This window comes from Vanellus vanellus (genome assembly GCF_965231255.1).
Source record: "Vanellus vanellus genome assembly, chromosome: 19".
NCBI lineage: Eukaryota > Metazoa > Chordata > Aves > Charadriiformes > Charadriidae > Vanellus > Vanellus vanellus.
The window spans coordinates 10,600,587-10,621,824 of record NC_138924.1 but is presented as its reverse complement, the minus strand read 5'-3'; the positions used below and the strand labels follow the sequence as shown (position 1 = coordinate 10,621,824).

The window sequence follows — 21,238 nt, the reverse complement described above, 5'->3', positions numbered from 1 at the left end:
AGCCGGGGGGAGAGGCGGCACGAGCGGGGAGCTGCGATAGCCTGTGTCCTCTGGGGAACTGGTTTGACTGGCACAGAGGGCTCTGCCAGCTATAAGCAACACCTCTCCCAGGAAAGCGTAATAGGCAGAGAGGGTCTCGGTGGAGGTTGTGTGTACCGTGAGCTTTGTGGACTTCAGCTCGTGGATCGAAGTAGTCTCTGAATGATGTTTCCATGCCAGGTAAGAATGGAATAGGAATAGGAGAGAAAAGAGAACAGAAGGGAAGGAGAAGAAGGGAAGGAGAGGGAGAAGGAGAAGGAGAGGGAGAGGGAGAAGGAGAGGGAGAAGGGACAAAAAGGAGAAGAAAAAGCAGTTTCAGCTGCTGGAAGAAGATAGAATCATTCCTGGCTCTGTGACGGGAATCTCTGTGTTTATCACAGAAATTCAGAAGGTGAACTTGACTCACCTCAAGTTGGGTCCCACTGATTTTTAGAGGAAACAGGAAGATAGCAGCAGGCAAGCAGATCTTGTTTCTGCTGCAATACAAAACTTCTCTGAGTCACTCCTTTTCCAAAAGCATTAGCTTCTCTGACGCCACCAGACCCACAAATCATTCCCATTTGTCCTAATAGGAGGAATTTAACAAAAGCAAAGTTGCGATTTCTTGCCAAGAAACCTTGCTTTATTAATTCAAGAGAAACAAAGCATTTTATTCCTGCAGTAAGGAAAGATATGTTTTTTCCCTCCAAATAAGCTTTATTTGCAGGGGCAAACAGAATGTAACAGACTGTTACTCAGCTAGCGCGGGTAGGCTTTCTAGCTCCAGCATTACTGGGGCCCCACCAGGATCGGTACTTCAGAGCATGACATGTCCACAGTTATTTTGTTCTAATTGCCTTTTTTATTTTTTTTTTTCCCGTTTCAGCATTCTTCAGTCTGATTTGAATGCAATACCCTACAGTCCCTACAGTAAAGGCCCTCTCCAGCATTCCCATCCATAGGGCTGGACAAGATGCCAAAGCAGGTAAAAAGAAAACCAGGAACTGCGTGTGCTAATTAAATTTTACTGCCAGGAAAGAATTCTTGGCTCATGCAGTCAAGATTAGGTAACTGCTAATGTATATTCAACCCTACCTCATGAATTGACTGGACCTATTAACTGTGTGGTTTTGAGCGGTGTTACTAACACCAGCTAGTGATTTTTGTTATGCCATTGGCTTTAACGGGGCAGGTGTTAATTCATGTAACAAGCACATCCTTAAGGGTAATTTTTCAGTAAAATTGATGGGTACATGAGCTATGCAGTGTAGGTATCAGAAATTACTGTATTTTCAAATATTGTTTTGAAAATACCACGGTCACCATCTCTTCTCAAATAAAGCTGTGTTAAGCAAGGGGGTGCAGGCGAGCAAAAAATAAGCCCTTTCTCAGGTCTTGCAACATCAGCTGCACAGTGGACTTAAGAACTCAGCTGGTGCCACGTAATAGAGCGAACACATGGGAGGGCACAGGGAGAATGGGCCATTGGCAGAAAATCATCTTGTCCGCAAAGTATTTCATAATTGTGCGTTTCTGTTCTCTGTGAAGGCAGCAAGCTTCTTAACCTTCATTCAGAGTAGAATAACATAAATCACTTAGATGGCAATGCTTAACTGCGTTCCTAAGCTTTTTTTTTTTCTCTCGCTGTGCACAATTTTGTATTACTGGAAATGAACTACTTATGCTGTCTGCAAAAGATAATAATGCTCCTAAATGAGTATATTATTGTAGCTTTTAAATTTTTTTTAGAAATGTGTTAATGGGGTTTTACAGTATATTTTCCTGTTTATTCGTGAGATTAGCTCACGTAGTGGGAATGCTGCTAACAAATTTAGCACTTTTACTGTATAAACAAGGTGGTACTGTTCATTGACTTGGTTAACTTCTAAGGAATTGCAGATTTATGCTACTAAATACAAATGAGTAGGATTACTTTGAAGGAGTTTCTGTCACGGAGAAAGGGAACACAAAAGGAATATCCAGAAAGCAAAAATCAGGACGGGCATCTTTTCCCTTCTTCATTTTCCCTTATAGCTCCTCTCTCCTTCCCCCCAGAAATGACAAAGACGACCTGAAATCTCTCTTCTGGCTAAGTTTTCCATTACCTTTGTACAACAAATGTGTCCTTCCAACTAATATTGTCAAGGACGCGGGAGCCCAGAGGCTAAGATTTAAATACTTTAAGTGATTCAAAGGGGACAAATCTTCACCTAATGCAGGCCAGCTCTTATAACACCACCATTTCTTTCCCCTGGCTGTAATGTGTGCACTCTGCAACTTTACTCTTGGGGCCCTCAATCTCTGCTCTAAAAATCAAAGTCTCTGCTAGGAAAGCTGCATTTGTGTTGGACCACAGTAGCTTTCAGCTCTACCTTAGCCTCTGCCGCCAGTCCTTCCTGCTTCCCTCCGCCCAAGGCAGTGGTTGCACTGAATGCATGACATTCATGGGCTTAGAAATATGCTGGTTAAGAACACTGTATTGATGTGCTTGTGCTGAACGACCTGCAAAATTGCAAGTGCCAGGCAGTGTGAGTCTAAGGACACATTCTTTCCAAGTGCCTTTGCTTACAGCCAGAATTACCAGCAATGAACTCAGTTTACAGACCGTGTTGCCAGTCTGCCATCTCTCACACGCTAGATAATACCTTTGTAAAAACAGAGCACCCCATGGGAACCACTGATGCAGGGGGAGGGCAACTGGGAGAAAGAGTAGCCCAAACGTAGTAAGTTATAACTCCTGCTGAGACTGAACTTGTGTTACATGAAAGCAGTAGGAGAGCTATAAACTATAGTGGATGAGGTGAAAGTCCAGCTATATTCAGCCTTTGGCGCTGATCTGACATTCTCTCCAGGAAAATGGCCAAAAAGAAGATTCTATCCTCCAGAATGACCTCAGTGAATCATTTGAAGAAGAAGTGAGAGCGTTCCTCAGTGATGAAGAGAAACTGCATCTTTTTGATGACCTCACAAAAGTTAATCCGGTGACAACTGCAACAGGTGAGCAACCAAGGGACCGTCTCCAGAGGAGTCACTTTCCCTGACGGCTAATATATGGTAGTTACTGTTCTCATCACATTAATAGTGCCACAAACATAGTAGTTAAAGATTCAAAGCCTATTAAAACCTATTCAAAGCCTTAGAAAGTCACATTTGGCTTGGTTGAAAATTTTTTCAAAATACTTTTACTGTAGGTTTAGCCATGCTGATCTCTTATCAAGCTCTGCGTGCAGAACTCACATTTGTATTGTTGGTTGAGGTAGCCAGGGTGTGCTTGAGCGTTAATGCTATTGAAGGACCCCTGCATGACTTTGTGATTGCAGTTTGGGTTTTATATGAACACATCAGAAAACAAGGCTCTGACTTAGATTCAAAATATATCCATGAAATTGGCTTTGAAAAGTAAATTCCTCACTCGACTTTTAAAGATCGTGCTGTTAAGAGAAGCTAAGGCCTGTTCCTAGTGTGGGTGGGGAATTCTTGCCTCTATTTGCAAATGAACGGATTTGCTTTCTAGGACGGACTATATGAAACCTCATAAAATCACAGGATTTATTGAGTGGAATAGTTAGCAGATCCCTTAACATTTTTAAAAATAAGGACGACTCTTAAAGACATTGTTATGTATATGTCACGGTTTAACCCCAGCCAGAGCTAAGCACCACGCAGCTGCTTGCTCACTCCGCCCAGTTGGGGTAGGGGAGAGAATCGGAAGGGCAAAAGTGAGAAAACTCATGGGTTGAGACAAAGAGCGTTTAATAGGTAGAGCAAAAGCTGCACGTGCAAGCAAAGCAAAACAAGGAATTAATTCCCTGCTCCCCATGGGCAGGTGGTGTTCAGCCATGCCCAGGACAGCCGGGCTCCATCACGCCTAACGGTGACTTGGGAAGACAAATGCCATCGCTCCGAATATCTCCCCCTTCCTTCTTCTTCCCCAGCTTTACCTACTGAGCACGATGTCACACGGTGTGGGACATCCCTGCGGTCAGTCGGGGTCAGCTGTCCCAGCTGTGTCCCCTTTCAGCTTTGTGCCCCCCCAGCCCACCGCTGGCAGGATGGGGTGAGGAGCAGAAAAGGCCTTGACTCTGTGTGAGCACTGCTCAGCAATAACGAAAACATCTCTGTTATCAACACTCTTTCCAGCACAAACCTAAAACATAGCCCCGTACTACCTGCTCTGAAGAAAAGTAACTCTCTCCCAGCTGAAACCAGGACAGTATATTAGAACTATATCACTCCCTTGATGACCTCATTCTCTGTTAAACCTAATAGGTAACATATCTGAAGATTTTTGTTACAAACAGGAACAGGAAGAGTCAGATACAGGTTTCAAAAGATGCTAACAGAAGGTGTGCCTTTCAGTTCTGAAATGTCTTCAAGCAAGATACGCTGTGAACTTGTTTTATACAAATGCTGGCTGCAGCCTGGTGGCTTTAAATCCATTTCAGCCTGTCGCCTGCCTCTATTCACCTGAGCTTATGAGAGAGTACCATGTTGCACTTCGTCCTCAGGTAATCCTTATATTTGAAATAACTGTCCTTCTGCAGAACCCAGATGTCAAGTTCTTCAAAATGTATATGAGCAAAATAATCCTAAAGGATAAACCCCATTTCTAGTGAAATACGAGTTCTGTTAAAGGAGCAGTACTGTTTTCAGATATATGTGAGAAGACCTTTGCTGTTCATTGCTCTTGAACTGTGTAATTACTGTTCTCTTCAATATGAATATTCTCTTTTACTGCCAGGATTTAAAACCTCACATCTTTGTAGTGGCTGAACAAACCTACAGAAATGTCCAAAGCCAGATAGACCCTGTAAACCAGTCTATAATTGTTAGTGGAGAAAGTGGTGCTGGGAAGGTAAGGAGATTTTTTTTTTTTTTACATTGCTCTTAAGTCTTGAGATTTGCTCGTGATTTGTTGTGCACAGTGTTTCAGTGAACAAGTAAAGATGAAGAAAAAAAATTCTGACAGAGCACATAGGCAGTCTGCTCCAGCAAGACTCTCTTGAAATATGCGGAAAGCATTAAGTGATTGCTGCAGTTAAATAGATTCTACTTAATATAGCTGCTCTTTAGGTGACATCTGTAGTTTCTGGGAGAGATAGGTTTGCATCATTCAACAGGAATTGCCCCTGAGTCTCAGCCTAGTCTGATGGGGAGCTAGCGTGGGTCTCAGCAAACGCTCTGTAGAGACTTAGAAGCAGCAGAGAGTTCAGATCCGATCCTAGGCCCTTCTGTGATCATCCGTCCCTATTCAGGAAGATATGGAGGATATTTTTAAGCCTGAGAACAAAATTATTTGCTGAGTGTTAATGACTCAAAGTCCATTTATATTCAGTTCACCTTAAGATACTAGCTGTTAATTCTAGGTGAGCTTCCAGATGGTTACATCTTGATAAAACTGCCATTCAGCAAAGCACTCCTGACTCCAATAGCATTTAAATGTGTGTCTGTTGCATGTAAGCACATGCACAAAAAGTTTCCACTGAACTAGAGCTATAAACCTGACACAATTACTCTCTGTAGAATCATCACCAGCTGCATGCTGTGTTTTCAGAAGCTAGCACTGTTTCACTAACTGACATAACTAACAACATGGTGAAAACAAAGACCTATTGTCAAGCCTCTGTCTTGCAGACCTGGACATCTCGCTGCCTTATGAAATTCTATGCTTCTGTTGCTGCTTCAGTTATCTCTCCCAAAGGCAATGAAACTGTGGAAAGGATAGAGAAGAGAGTGTTGGATTCCAACCCTGTCATGGAAGCATTTGGTAAATGAAGCTTTTTTAACAGCAAAAAGAAGTAGTGGCCACTGTGGGAATTTTCTTTATTAATACACGTCTAAGCTAGCTCTTGGCCCTCTCCTTAAAAGACAAACTCTTCAAATACTGGAGCTAAGTACAGATCACCCTCAATATGTGTATGTCCAACACGGAAGAGTGGAACCACTCTGATTATGCTGTATCTGTCACTGGCAATTTCACAGGAAATGCATGTACCCTGCGGAATAACAACAGTAGCCGTTTTGGAAAATATATCCAGCTTCAGTTAGACAGGTAATAATTACTGTGTAAAAACCTATCTGTTGTCTTGTTCCTTTAAATCTTTACAAGCCTATTTCTGAAGTCTGCCATAGAATATTTTATCTGTCTTTAGAATGTATTTTGGTTTGCTGGCAGCTTGCATTATTATTATTATTTCTTTTTTTTTCCTGCAAGCTCTCACCCTGATCTCTAAAAGAGAGCAATGGAAACACAGAGATACAGTTAAGAACTCAGAATAAAATATTACATTAAGCTCGCACAAAACTAAAGATGAACTGTAAAGAATTCATTGTCAGTCGGTATTGTAACAACACACCACCTGTCAGATTCTGTGAAAAAGGTTTATTGAAATCTTTGCTTTTTTTCCCCTCTAGATTCCACCATCTGAGTAGTGCTTCCATTCAGACTTTCCTTTTGGAGAAAACCAGAGTTGCCTATCAGGCCCCCAATGAAAGAAACTTTCACATTTTTTATCAGGTTTGCCTTCAGTTAATTTTGCTAGATATTTCTGACAAACGGTGGGGCTGAAATCACCAGATTTAGCACAGTTGCAACTTTTAATATGTAACAGTTTTCCTGTCTGCCATGCTTCCTAAGTAAACCGTGCTCCCAGTCCGTTATTCTGCATTGTCTGTGAGATGTACATACCAAAGGCAAAATTCAGTCGTTACTTTGTTTACTGTCTCCAGATCACAAAAGGTGCCACTGCAGAGGAGAGGCTGGAATGGAACCTTCCAGAAGGGGCTGACTACCGCTGGCTGCCAAATTCTGAAAGAAACTTAGATGGTAAAGATTACTTTCACAGACTGTCCATTAATAACGGCTCTGACTTTAAACGAAGGCAGGCAAAAATGTGTCTGGCCGATTAAATCCCATGACCCAGGTTGGTGACCAGCAGACAATTTGCAAAGCCACCTGCGTTAATGTGATTCTTTTTAAGTTTCAGTTTGCGCTATTAAGAGTTTTCACCTGGCTTAAAACAGGGGGTTTTGGCCGGGCGAATTTGCATCTCTCTGTAGCTATGTTTAGAAACTGTCTTGTTTTTGGATGTGCTTCAGCAACCTGCTGCCTAACTTCAGAGCCCCGCAGAGTCAGTATGAAGTCAATGACTTGGTTCTCCAGCTTGTTCTCTGGGATTTACCAAAACAGCATCTGGCTCCCTTGATCTCCTTTGACGATTCCAGCTAAACTGGACGTGGTGTAGAGTGTCCTGCTTGCCTGTGTTTGTGTGCATGGCTTTCTTTTAAATAGCACCTCTTTGGCTTTTCAGAGGACTGCTTCGAGGTGACCAGAGATGCAATGTTTCACTTGGGCATTGATCGCTCCACGCAGAACAATATTTTCAAGGTCAGATACAAAGAAAGCATGGTCACCATGAGGCGGCTGCTGCTGTTTGGAATGTCTTTTTAGTGTGGGATTTCTGCAGAAGTAAATCTGTAGCAATGTATAGAGCATGGGTGGTTTGGTACCCCTGACTGGAGGGCCGGCAGCTACACATTAGGTTGCGTAACCAAATATTAGTTCTTAACTAAAAGCCTGCACCTGTGAACTTCAGTTTTCCTTCAGTAATTGCAGCATTAGGAATTAACATAGAAGCTTGGAATCAGCTTGCTTTGGTTTTGTTTTGGTTTTTTTTTTTTGTGCAGAAATGTTTTGACTTGTAGCGTTCATGTGACTAAGGGAAGGCTAAGAGGACACTGCCTTAGAGGGGAGCTCTGTTGTAGAAAACTCAATGAATGATTATATTTCAGGTATTGTCAGGCCTTCTCCATCTTGGGAACATTCAGTTCTCTAATCCGGTGGATGAATCTCAGCCTTGTGAACTAGAAGACAAAGCCAAAGGTGAGGCATGCCATGCTCCAGGGAGTCTTGTTATCTTAGTGCAGATGCCCAATGGAAAGGATTACTATGCTCTTCTGCATGATAGGAGACTATCAAGGTCATGGGCAACCCAAAATTTAAGTGTGTTTTTGTTCAGTACTTCACTGTTTCAAAGTACTGAACAAACAAAGACCTAATGCTCCCCTGCTCTGAGAGATAATATCCTTCTGTTACAGGTCAAGGCAACTCCAACATTAGACAGTCGTTTCAGAAGGATTATTGGCAGAACTGTTACTCTTGATTGTAATCTTACGATGACCTCGCAAGACTTCCAGAAATCTGACCCAGAGTGGAGCGCAGGGCTTTTAAAATTAAAGCTTTGACATTTTCACGATAATGACTAAAACTTAGTTACAGCAAATCTGTTAAATTGCAGCATAGAACATAGGTTGTTCTGCACGTCTGTAGGAGGTTTCTGGATCTAGTTTTCCTTCAGAACTAAACCACTGTCCTGAATAGTGAAGTTTCCTACTGTTACTTCACATGTTCTGAATTCACACTACTTAATATTCAAATAGTTTTGCATACAGCTCAGGTTAGCAAGATCTTAAATGCTTTGTTAGCAAATACTCATTCTTCTACATTTCCCTACTGTCCCTCAAATCCCTGTTTTCTTCTGGTCATGACTGTTTGATTTGTCTATCTGGATTCAGACATCTCTGCTCAAATAAGGTGAAAAAGTAACAAAGATGTACCTAGAAAGAACTCTCTAAAATAGCTGCTTCCATGTGGCAAACTTCAGACTTTTTTTGGTATTGTTGTTTCATTTTAAATACAGTGCCTGAAATTCTAGGGGTAGTCTACATCCAAATTAAGAGTCTGGTCTTTCAAAATTTTTCCCAGGTTTGGGTAAAAAGATCCAAAATCCACATTTAAGTTGGTGAGTTCATGGAAGTGCCATTTTTCTATACTATCTCTAGACCTTCCATAACTTTAAAGTGGCTGCATTCATTTGACGCTCCAGATAACCTTGCAATATTTTTTTTCTGAACAAGATTTTGCGAAGACCGTTGGAGATTTGCTGAAGATACCGGTTGAGGAACTACTGGAATCATTAAGAATTCGAACAATAACTGCTGGAAAACAACAACAAGTCTTCAAGAAGCCTTGCTCCAGAGCTGAATGTGAGACTAGGAGGGACTGCCTTGCCAAAGTGATCTACGCTAAGTAAGGACGCCTGGGCCAGGCTGCTGTGCTAATCCCTGTAACTTTTTTGTGAGGGAATAGAGAGGGCAGAGAGCTTTACTTTCCTTGGCTTTCTGCTTGGACTCCGTAACAGTGTAACCCTCCTTTTCCTGCTCCACACACCTTTGATTCCTGTGTAGACAATGACACAGCTGCAGTATCTAATAGAGACACCTTCTGAGAACTGCTGTTTCATGTCAGCAGGCAGCACGTCATAATTTTTTGTTTCTTCAATGTGATATTGGTAAAAACAGCAGTAAAGGAACACTACTCTGGTGGTTCTAAGCAAGCACTTCCAACTAATCCAGTTGTCGTTGTCTGCAGATTGTTTGAATGGCTCGTTTTGGTCATAAATGAAAGCATCTACGGAGATCCGTCAGGGTGGACCAGCTTCATAGGTATGGTTTATTCTTCCCAGGTTTGACTGGGTAACCGTAGGTCCTTCGAGCTACTCCTAGACCAAAGTCTTCCTGTATTCCTCCTAGGTTTGTTGGATGTTTATGGTTTTGAAGCCTTCCCCGAAAACAACTTGGAACAGCTTTGTATTAACTATGCCAATGAGAAACTGCAGCAGCACTTTGTAGCACACTATCTGAAGGCACAACAGGTAATACTCTATGAAGACCAAATGTTAAATATCTGATTTTAAAACAGCATCTTTTGTCTCTTTAATTGTATTTCTGTGCTTCTGATGAGATTGCAACCTTCAGTCGAGTAAATAATGCCACAGAAATCAGTGGGATGTGGGTGAAGATTGGTTTTATTAAAGAGGAGAGCATGGGGTAGTTGGTGGAATGAGACAGCTTTCTCTCCTCTCCTTGGGTACTGGAAACCTGTTCCCTGTTACACAGCTCCACTGGCTCTGTGGGCTGTTAAACTGTGTGCATTCCCTCAAAGAGCTGAACACTTAAAACTAAATTCTTGAGGTAAGAATAGCCTAAATTGAGATTCTCTTGGAAGCTGCTGCTTATAACCATGTTAATTCTCTTCATCAACTTTAAAGTACCTAAATGGGTGGGGAGGTTCTAGACCTGAACTTAGTGTGAAGGCAGAAAGCCCAGCAGAACCTTGCAACCCGAACATCCATAGCACGTGGTACCTGCTGGAGGCCGCCGGCCGCAGGAGAACCGCTTCATAAACCCAGTTTTTATGCTGGTACCTTTAAAGACACAAAGACGCTGTGCATCAGCTTCTATTTTTGAATGAGGAGGTACAGGAGTTGTGTTGTTTTACAGTAGAGAAGGTATTTGCACCATGCTGAATACATTGCAGTCGCTTCCTTAACTGGTCATACGCTGCTAATTCCAGTTCTCATCTGAGTGCTCTGAAAGCTACGGAGTCCCTGCCAGGCCTGGGTTCCTACCCTTGTAGATGTACTTAAGTCCTCATCGAATTCCTCCACATTACACATACATTACCACAATCCTCTTTGCCATTAACTGGAATCTGGGAAATTACTTTCTTTATGGCACCAACATGATGGTACCTCCTGCCTCAAGGCATAGTTTTATCAATTTATTCGGGAGTTAAGTATCTCTGACCATAATTTGTGCTTTCATATGCCCAACCTTTTTTTTCCTGCCTGCCCTCCTCATTATGCCAGGGGTTAATGGTCAGTGAAGATGGAAACCAAGTTCAAGTACACAATTACTTTCCTTGAAACTGATTCATGACCTCTGTTTATAGTACCCCTCCCAATTACTGCCTGCCCTCTTACCTCTCTTGATCTGGCTGTGTCCCAAACCGCTTAGATGCCATTAGTGGCTGTGCTGAGCAAGCTTTTGCCAGGAGACTTTTCAAATAACTGGCCAAGAGCTCGTGCTTGTTAAACACTCCTGACAGGTTGTTCTGTAATTCAGCAAAAATATTGTACAAATTGTTTCAACCAATATCTTCCTCCACTTCCTTTTGGGTCAGGCTTTGTTTTAAATGGTGCCCAGTCGGTAAGGTCTGGCACACAAGGGTTGGTTTAGGGCTATGCCCGAGCTAAGGAAGGAGTTCTGTGCGTTCCTTGCCCTACAGAGCAAACCCCGGTACAGCCAGGAGAGGCTTAGGGTGACTGTAGCCTCTTTGTTTACTCTGGAAAGCAGCCTTGCAGCTCTCGCTGATAAATCTGGGAGGCTCCCAAATACTTAAATTGTTCCAGCAGGATCTGCTGCTACATACTCAAAAACTACCTGGGTTAGAATATCCTCGTTTGTTTGGTTTTTTTCTCAAGATTGCCGATGAGCGTGAGCTGAGCTCTGGATGAGCCCACTGAGCCTGGGATTAACTTGTTAAACAGTAACTGCATCAGACTGCAAAAAGGCACACAGTTATTTGAGCTGCAGTGCCCTCTGCCGCAGAATAACTGGTTTCTCTCTTACTTCAGGAAGAATATGCAGCTGAAGGACTACAGTGGTCTTTCATAAACTACCAGGACAACCAGAACTGCCTTGATCTGATAGAGGGCAATCCTCTTGGCATTTTTTCTTTGCTGAATGAGGTAAGTGTGGATCTAAACCCCCAAATGCTTTTGGCCTAGTTGCCTGCCGCCTGTCCCACGCCACCAAAGAAAACACCAGTGCTAAATTAGTAGGAAACTTGACAGCTATAACGTTTCTGCAGAGCTTATTTTTCAGAGCAATCATGACACTACTTCCTCCTATTTTTTTCTAATCCAGGATGTTCTGATTCAAATATGAAGCCTTAATTACTTTTTTGGGTTTTGGTTTGGTTTGGTTTGGTTTTTTTCCCCAGTATTTCAGGGCTTGCATACTCAATGCAACTCTAAAAGTAAAATGGCTATGGTCTTAATTTAAAGTGGTTTAGCTTTTAAAGACAGTTGTTTATGACAAATAAGAGATGCTGCAATTTTGTCTTGTTTGTTATGCAGGAGTGCCGTCTGAATAGACCCTCTAACACTGACCTGTTTCAAACTCGGATTGAGAAAGCCTTGTCTAAAAACCAATGTTTAAGTCGAAACAAGTTTAGTAAGAAGCCTAACTTTATTATTTCACATTATGCTGGCAAAGTCTGCTATCAGCTGGCCACAATGGTGGAGAAAAATAAGGTAGGTGTTTTCAAAAAATCTTACAGACCAAAAGCACTTTAAATCAAAGCACCACTAACATGTTTATTCAGTGATGTTTATTGGATATACAAACCTTGCTCCAAATAAATCCTTCAGGCCATGTAAAACTGGGTAATGCTCTTGGTCGAATTTTTAATGAACCATCACTGGCACAAGCAAATGCTTTGTTAGCAGACCTTTCTGCTGAGGATGAAGTAGACCGTGTATCACCAAATCAGGGCTTATTCTATTCCTGAGACAAGGCAGAGGTGTTAATGGCACCAGGACATTTCTATACCCATAAATATAGTGCTTCATTTCCCCCCAAATAGGTAAATTTATGAGAAACAAGGGCACGGACTCGACTACTGAAAGTTCTGAAACATCAGGAAGCTCAAGTTTTGGCCTCGTTGTGCCATCAGGGAATAAGTGAAATAGTCCGCAGATACGAGAGTCCCTTGTCAGTTCTGACACCACCAGCAACTATGGCAAGTCTTATATTAGGTGATGCAATAAAATATCGTCTCTTAATTAAAAGGAAGACTTTCTAATAGACTTTCTAATATCTGCTGCAGACTGTCCTATAGGGATTAAGTGAGCTAGAAGTCTCGACTAGTTTAAGTTGCGTAATGAAACAGTGTCAGGAGCACTGATACATTTGACTAGATTTGCAAAATACTCAGCCAAACATTACTTTCTGTTCCTGAATCTGACTATGAGTGAATGTATGCAGTCAGATTTGAAACTACTGCAGTGGTTAAATCAGAGTTGGCATCAGAAATACTATTCCATCTACATATGTGGAATGTTTAGTCATTTTCAAAGGTGGCAGGTTTCTGCCTAAGTCCAAATACTAATGAGTCGTGTTTGTGTTTGCAGGACCCCATTCCACTAGAGCTGGTCCATGTTTTGCAGAATTCTAAGGACGCTTTGCTTCAAAAATTATTTCCTGTGACAGAAAGGAGCCAAAATAACATCAAAACCCAGAACAGAGCAGCTGTCGTTACAGTGGTGTCAAAGTTCAAGGTACATCCTATTCAAGTTTCTGCTTTCTACTGCTATCCTCATAACTAGATGAGAAAACAGTATAGTTGGACCAAGACCAGTAAACGTTACTAAAATGAAACAACTGTAAAACAGAAACAGCTTCAGACCCCTGAGATTCTGAGAGTTTTCACTCAGTCTGATTTTACCTCTTCCTTTAACAGTTGGGCATTTGCCTTTGTGAGGCTTCTTCCTACCCGTTCCTCTTAAGGGATGAGCTTCAACTGGTGGCCCTGCTCTAATTTTGGAAACTTTCTGAATTTACCATCAACAATTTTACAAAAGCATCCACAGAGTGGATTTTTTGCCCTTTGCCCTTATAGAAGAGCTCTGCTGATACCGAGTCTCTAAAGCCATCCTTGCTTTTTTGCAAGGCTTTGTTGTTTTTATAGAAAGCCACTGATCAGCTAAACTACCTGTGGAGGAGGAGTCCCTAATTAATCCTGTATTTGTTTTCTACAGGGTTCACTTGAACATCTCATGCAAATTTTGAATAGCACCACACCACATTACATCAGATGCATCAAGCCTAATGCTGACTGCAAGGCAATGACTTTTAAAAGAGAAGAGGTAACATTTCAAAAGCCTTTCCTCGCTGAGTCAATGAGAAACTTCCCAGAGACGTTGTGCAGGGCTTTGCGTCGGGTCTGTTATCATCTTGGGTCACTTGCAAAGCTCTTTTCACAGCACACCTTGAAATAGCTTTTTCTCCTTTGGTGTTTCCAAGATAAACATCCTTTCAGAATCACTGATGATGCTTGTCTAAAATGGAGCTGGTAAGCGCAGCAGCTATTCCAGATGCAACTTACTTGTTGCTGTATGAGAAGTTCTCTTACCAGAGTACTCCTGGGTTATTTGGGGTGCTGCCATCCCAGCACTCACGATAAAGGGGAGCTGACTGCTCAGCAGTCCTGGTCACACACATATCATCGTGGTGAATGCCCACAACAAAACTTTGCTTGCTCCTGGACTCCAGTCTAGGACAAGTTAGATGAGATCACCTGACAAGCATGTCTTTGGGAGCAGAGCAGTGGATGCTAAAGCTATAACTAGAGAACCTCATCTGATGTAAAACCAAGCAGCTGGAGTAGTGCTGCATTAATTTTAATGCTCTTGAGAATTTGCTGATTGCATGCAAGTGGTGTTAAAGTACCAATACTGGGTTTCCGTGTTCTGCTGCATTTGGTCAGTGCATGGCATGTGGCTACCACAAAAGAGGGCACACGAGGACTGTCCCTCTGTGTTAGCGCTCCTTGACCCTACTCTGGGTGTTACTCAAAGCAGTAGCTCAGTGGCTGCATAATCCCCTTCTCCGCCCTCTCCATTCTTTACCCAGCTGCCAGCGTGGCGGTGCGCACCATGCAAGTTCTGGCGTGGCTGCTGAGCTGCGTGTCACTTGGGCCGAGCACACGCAGCTTCCGCAAAGAATAAGACAGCAGTTGCCTAAACCATCTCAATTTACACCTCAGGTTCTCAGCCAGCTTCAGGCATGTGGAATAGTCGAAGCCATCACCATCAGTGCAGCGGGCTTCCCTATTAGGTAAGTCTGAATTTCTTGAGCAATGTCTTCTGTAATCTGTGTAGCAATTAGTGGCATATTAGTTATTCAGCACAGCTTATAAGCAGGACATCCAAATATTTTGTAGTCTGTTTCAGCCCACAAAACTTTACTGATTCTTTCAAAGCTATCTGAAGAGTTAAACTTAAAAGCAAGCAGTGAGCAGATTTGAGCACCTCTCTTTTTTGTTTTGGAGACAAAAATACCTGTCACAAATCTGGACTCCTGTTCTGTGTTTTGGATAATGAAACTCTGCTCTTTCAGCAAGTCCAAAAGTGCAGTAGCAGCACAACAAGCAGTGCTAGTGCAACTTGTGTTTAAGACAATGGGATTTTTTTAAATATGCTCAATACTACAAAAGTCCATATGTGTCTATAACACACCTCTCTGGTCTGAGAGCTCACTGTACCTTTCCAGTCTGAGAAGTTGGGGAAGAGATGTTTTGATGTGGACTATCATGTACTAAAACTTTCTAATTTAATGTGGTTTCATGGTAACATTTTCAGCAATTAAAGTCAATTTATAGATGGCATTCATCTGAGTGTAGTCACCTGAAGTCATGCATCTCATCGCAGCCAGTCACCTTGCTGGGCTTTCTTGACCACCTTTAGAGGATGGAGGGAACAAGGCCTGAGCTAGTCATGGTTTTAACAGCTCAGCAGGGATCGGGTGAAGCTCACCGTTATCATAAACAAGCACAATTCCTGCCCAGTCTTTCCTACAGGCAAAAGTCACCGTCTGTTATTGGGCAGTAGGCAGTCTCCTGAATTTCTTCAGAAAGTCTATACTTTCTTGTATGTTGGTGGCTACACAGGCATCAGTCTGTTTGCATTCCATGCACTGCATTTTTGAAGCCATTCTGCAAGTCCTTCCCCCTCAAAGGATAGGTTATTTACCATATAGTAAATGATACTTACCTAAAATTAACTGTACATTTGTCTATCAGGATCCCTTTCCAAAGTTTCACTGAGCGCTATGAAATACTGAGAAAATCACGTGGGTCCAATAAAAACGGTGTGTGTCATAAAAGCAACTTTCATACTGCCGAGAAAAAAGGTACGTTTCTTTAGATAATCCCTCTGCTATCAAGTAAAATTATCACTGCACCAATCTGATATCGTGTAGATTGGATGCAATTACTGTATTCAGCACTAGGGACATCGCTATTCTCAAAATATTGTTCTAACCTATCACCAACTTGAGTTTCTAATTTGCCTAACGCTTACAGCAGGCTCTTTTTAGAAGTCTGCAGATCTTTCATCTTATTTCTGGTTTTCTGTGTTCCGCTTGGATAGAACAATCACAGTTACGATGGTGTTTGGGGTTCCCCCCCAGTATAATCTGATTTAGAATTAGTTCTTGAGTAGACTTGAAAACCACTTACCTTTTTGCTTATATTCCTTCTACTTCCTTTCTTTTTTTCCCCACCTTGTTTTCTTGCCGAACACACTGACCTTCTACCTTACCTGGATCCTGCTGCTTCTTCTACCTTTTGCAAACTTCTGTATGCGATTCTTTTTTTCTAAGCAAGAGCGAGGATGGACTTTTTAAACACAATCCGGTCTACAAGGTAACAGCTTTGGTATGAACCCTTGAAAGAAGGAACTTATCAGCTGGTTACACTTCATACTGAAAGTTGCTGCAACCCCCTTCTCTCTCCCAGATTAATCCCATCTTCACCCAATGGGCCTGGTCAGTAACCAGTAGATGTGGGAAGCAGGACCAGTAAGTACCAGCCTATTTCAGATAAGTAAAATGGCTGGAAATCTATTCACCATGCGGAAATGGGGTGAAATAATGAAGTACAGGCTGAAAAATTACTTACACGCCATATCTTTTCCCCTCAATTATAAACCCATTAGCTGAAATGCCTCATTGCGATAGGTTACTCGTCCTTTTTATCTTTAGTAGGTAATAAGCTGCAAACAAAGCAAAACAATTTCCTAAACACTGGGATAAGCTTTTGGTTCCCTTATCAGCCCTGCCCCATGAACACCATCATAGTCACCAGATGTCTTCCTGTAAGCAAGAATTGCTTATATTTGTTTTCAGTACCTTAAAATGCTCTCATCTCCTTAGAAATATTTATAGCAGAAAAGCAAACAGTATCCAGGACGGAAAGATACAAAGACCATCAAGTTCCGGCATTGGGCATGCAGAAACTCATGCAGCATTGCCTTGAACAACACAATCTCTTTCAAGGACAGGTCTGATTTAAGTCTACCTCTATTTCCAAATAGATTAATCTGGCTAACCTGTTTGTCTCATAATGTAAAAAATTGTGTACTACGTCCCAGAAATGGTTTTAATAACCTCTTATTGCTGCAATAAACTCCCGCTTAGTACATGTCCCTGTAGCTGCTTCTGATGCCCTGCGAAAGCTGTAGAATTGCGTAGAATCTGTTTTCTGTTCCTGCATCCTTCAGTACATTAAGGCTATGAGCCTAATTCCTCCCTTTTTGTTCTTTGTTCCCAACAGCTTTGAGTTTTGGGTATTTCATCAGTTTTTCTTAGGACTGAGTTGCTCAAATCTATTCTGAATTGCATTGCTGTTGCTTTCTAATGTTTCCATGTAGGATGCTTTAAGCTATGTGAAAACAGCTGAGCCCTCCGTGTGTCTGTTTCATTGTCTAGATCTACCCAAAACAGCATTTGTTACCTATGGATAGGCTGTAATAGAGGTGATAAGGCAGCACCCAAACTACATCCCAGTTAAAACCCACCAAGCTGGTTTTCTAGTTGCTAGCCCATGGCAAAATCTATGCTGTCGCATTTTTCACTTAACCACAGCTAGATCTAGTAATGTCTCAGCCATCACCTCCTCCCCTTGCGTTGTAGGCGTATCCCCTCTAAATGGCCAAGAAGTCTCAGTGTAAAGACAACAACTTGGTCCTGATTTCCAAGTTTTGTGATGCCTTCTCTTCAATGCTCCTTTCCAGGCGAGACTGCAGTGGTGGATGATGACAAAGCATCACGTTCTGTTGTTTTTGAGATCCTTCAGAATGTTGTTAGGGGACAAACTACTGCTGAGCAAACAGGGAACAGAGCAGAAAACACTTCAGTGTACTGCGGCAAAACCAAAGTATTTATGGCGAATTCTGTGGTAAGAGCGCTATTTCCTTGGCTATCAGAGCGTATTTGCATAATGGGGATTCTGGCACAGATTATCATCATGGTTTAGACAATACGCCTGCTAATGCCAGTGTGCCCAGAATTTGGCATTTTCCTTCAAATTGTTAAACCAAATCAAATACTCATCAGAATCCAACTATCAGAAGTGCTCTGTTTAATGGCATCCTTGTTGTTAACGGACAAGGGGCTGCACTCGTGTCTAGTGTCATCAGTATCCTCCCAGGTCCAGTAACGATGTCAGCTGAAGCTAAGGAAAGCTGTAAGACTTGGCTACTCCGACAGGCCTCAGCAGCTTCTTTGTGACAGAGATGAAGGAGACGAAGGCACTTCTGCAAAGCTTGCATACTGGAGGATGCAAGAAAAAAAATACAAAGCCTTCAATGGAGCTAGATTTAAGCCTGCTGCTACTGTGACTTCGGGAGTGTCCACTTTTTCCCCCCACAACACCCTTTTCCCCCCTCAGATACTTACATTTTCGTTTTACGTGTTATCTAATAAGCGCTAATGAAGTGCTCTCACTTCTAAAACCTAATGCAGCAGTCTTAGGACCCTGTAGTGTGCATTGGTTTTCTGACAAACACCAAGAGACTGTAGAAGAGGGAAGAGCTGTGAACACAACTCTCTCCTCGAGCATTAACTGCAGGCTCCTGTCCCCAATGCAGCTGGAGCAACTTGAAGCTAGAAGAGCAGAGGTGTTAAATGAGAAAGCATTTTGCATTCAGTGTTGCTGGAGAAGATACAAACAGAAGAAACTAGCGAAGGAGAGACGGTCCGCAACTGTCATCCAAGCAGGTAACTTGATAAGGGTGTGGGTGAACATAATATAACAAGAAACATTTGCAGTTACACTGGATGTTTAAGGTGGCAGGAGCGGTTATGTTAACTGAGCACGGGGAAAGCTTAAGTGCCATCTCTCTTACATTGTGTGCAAGAGCTTCTGAGATTCTGTGTACTCAGATTTCTTTTAATTAAATCTTCAGCTGCTCGCTCCTGGTTAGCCAAGAATCGCTTCCAAAGGATGCGCAAGGCTGCTAATGTTATTAAGCATGGCTGGAGGAAATGGAAAGTAAGTACGCTGGTACACGAACACATTGAAATTGAGCAACTGAGGCTTTTTTGTGTTTGGGAAAGAATCTACCTCTGTCAAGCAACTGTGCAAAACCCTCAATTCTCCAGACAAGTCTTCTCAAGCTGAAGAGAAGATGGATGCCAGTCTTGTACAGCTGCTTCTGCAGGGTGGCAGCGTAGAGACTGTGGAATGAACTCGTTCCTTACCTTCATAAAATGGGAAAGTGTCCCAAAGGGTGTCCTATCCTTTAAGATGCCCTTTTTTAGACTGTTAGTTTTGCGATTTTAAATCTTGTTCAAGACGTTTGAAAATCTTGTTCAAGACGTTTGAAAATCTTGTTCAAGACGTTTGAAAATCTTGTTCAAGACGTTTGAAAATCTTGTTCAAGACGTTTGAAAATCTTGTTCAAGACGTTTGAAAATCTTGTTCAAGAATGTTGTTCTGCTTCTCTTCATCAGGCAAAAATGGCTGCTTTAGCAGCAGCAGAATTGGATGAGGGTGAAGAAAAGGCGTTCTCAGGTCCTGGAGCTATGAAGATCTCAGCCAAATTACCTTGCTCTTTGGAAACAACTTGGCCTCTGCATGCAATAATTCAGTTCTGGCCTCTTGGCCTTGTCCTGGCTGCTGCACCTGTTACTGTAACAGGACTTCGGAGAGACCTGTCCCTGCTGGCATGCCTCAAAGTACTTCAGGAGAGCGACTGCTACAAGGTGGAAAGCTGTTTCTTTGGCTGTGGCATCACTTCCATTAGAGCTCTCCCACAGGTAATGTACTTCACGCAATCGAGTCATCGGCGCAATTAAGCTGTCATGAGTTCAGGAACCCGAACTCTGCAATTGAGCAGAGCAACTACGAAGTCTGCTCTCAGGCTACAGTCTTCCTTTTTCCACAGGCTAAGACATGCCAGGTGACTATTGATGGATCTGACATCAATAGCTCAAGCTAGACACAGGGCTGAGTTGAGACTTCAACTAAGCATGAAAACTCGTTAATCTCTGTCACAGGAAAAAACTGATCAAAGCTCTGCTTCAAAACTGGAGAGCAGAGCGTTCCCACGTGGGCTCTGCTATTATGGACTACGTATTTTTCCTGCTTAGGGGAGTCAGGTTGCACAACAGGTGAACACATGAAAAAGCATCCACTTGGGGAAAAGCCACTGGGTGTATTAATAGTATCTCAGTAATTCTGTATTAACTTCGCTGTGCAGACAACTGCAGACTAATTCAGACAGAGGACTTCCAGGGTGGAAAGCGGGGAACAACCCTCCAGTACTTCATCCTAACTCACACGCAGAATAGTCTTAGATACCATTTACTACAAACAAGCCACAACCCACACTGGCTTCCCTCAGAAGTTGCACTCCGGTTACCAATCCCTTGGGCCTGTGCTTGGGTTTTTTGTTGATAAATTTTTGAGGCTGCATAAAATTATGCTTGCAAGAATGCAGCCTGTGCCTGGTCAGAGTTATTAGAAGTAGGAAGAAGCAGTACCAAGTTCAGTACTGACGAAACAGTCAGATCTTCAGAGCTTAAGCTAATTTCAGTTCAAATTAGGGCACTGGTACCCTTTGTAGTAAACACTTCTCTTAAATCCATTTGTACTAGGACTTCTTCGGAGGGCTTCCTCTATCCTTATTCATATTCAGTAGTGCTACTTAGTTTGAATAGCAAAACTAGCTCAAAATCTGGCAAAACATCAACTGACCCTTCCACCTCTGTTTCTTCTAGGGCTCAATCAAGTTTCATTGTAAGAAGTCTCCCCTGCATTACGCAAACGTCAGCCCCCACACGGATGCCTATTCCATCACTGGATTTAACCAGATTTTATTGGACAGAAAAAAACTCCTTCCAACATAGGTTTTGGCCATCTGCATATACTGTACTTTTTCCTTCAGCGAAGGACCGTCTGCAAGCTGCTGCTTTCAAATTACTCAGCGTCTGTATTTGCTGTTACCTCAGAGCTTTCTATATTGATGCATTGTACGTATAATATAATATACATCAAATTTAGAACACATGGGGGGGCATTCCTCCTCTCACACATGCACATATTAGAGGAAGTATCAGTACTATGAGAACACTCAACATAATTAAAATAGATCAAGTGCTTTAAGCACTATATACTTGAACTGAACAATTCTGGCACTACCTGGGAGAAGCAAGAGGCTGGTAATGAGAGAGCAAAACAGCCAAACATTTCTGATGTGCGCTGGAGTCTCATTTGGAGGCACAACACCAGCGTTCAGCAACACCGTAACAC

General features: G+C 42.3%; 1 protein-coding gene across 1 annotated transcript; it reads left to right on the top strand.

The window, feature by feature from the left end:
- Positions 1-1,476: 1,476 nt before the first annotated feature.
- On the top strand, positions 1,477-20,964 carry MYO19 (myosin XIX; the record flags this gene model as incomplete). Its single annotated transcript, XM_082492941.1, has 24 exons — positions 1,477-1,530; positions 2,871-3,015; positions 4,378-4,526; positions 4,760-4,873; positions 5,653-5,785; positions 6,001-6,070; positions 6,433-6,535; positions 6,748-6,844; positions 7,329-7,405; positions 7,810-7,900; positions 8,935-9,106; positions 9,449-9,522; positions 9,610-9,731; positions 11,496-11,609; positions 12,000-12,176; positions 13,056-13,202; positions 13,683-13,790; positions 14,690-14,760; positions 15,725-15,834; positions 17,718-17,881; positions 18,573-18,702; positions 18,891-18,976; positions 19,438-19,743; positions 20,707-20,964. The coding sequence occupies 24 exons, from the start codon at positions 1,477-1,479 to the stop codon at positions 20,833-20,835; spliced, it is 2,943 nt and encodes a 980-aa protein (XP_082349067.1). The 3' UTR covers positions 20,836-20,964.
- Positions 20,965-21,238: the final 274 nt, after the last annotated feature.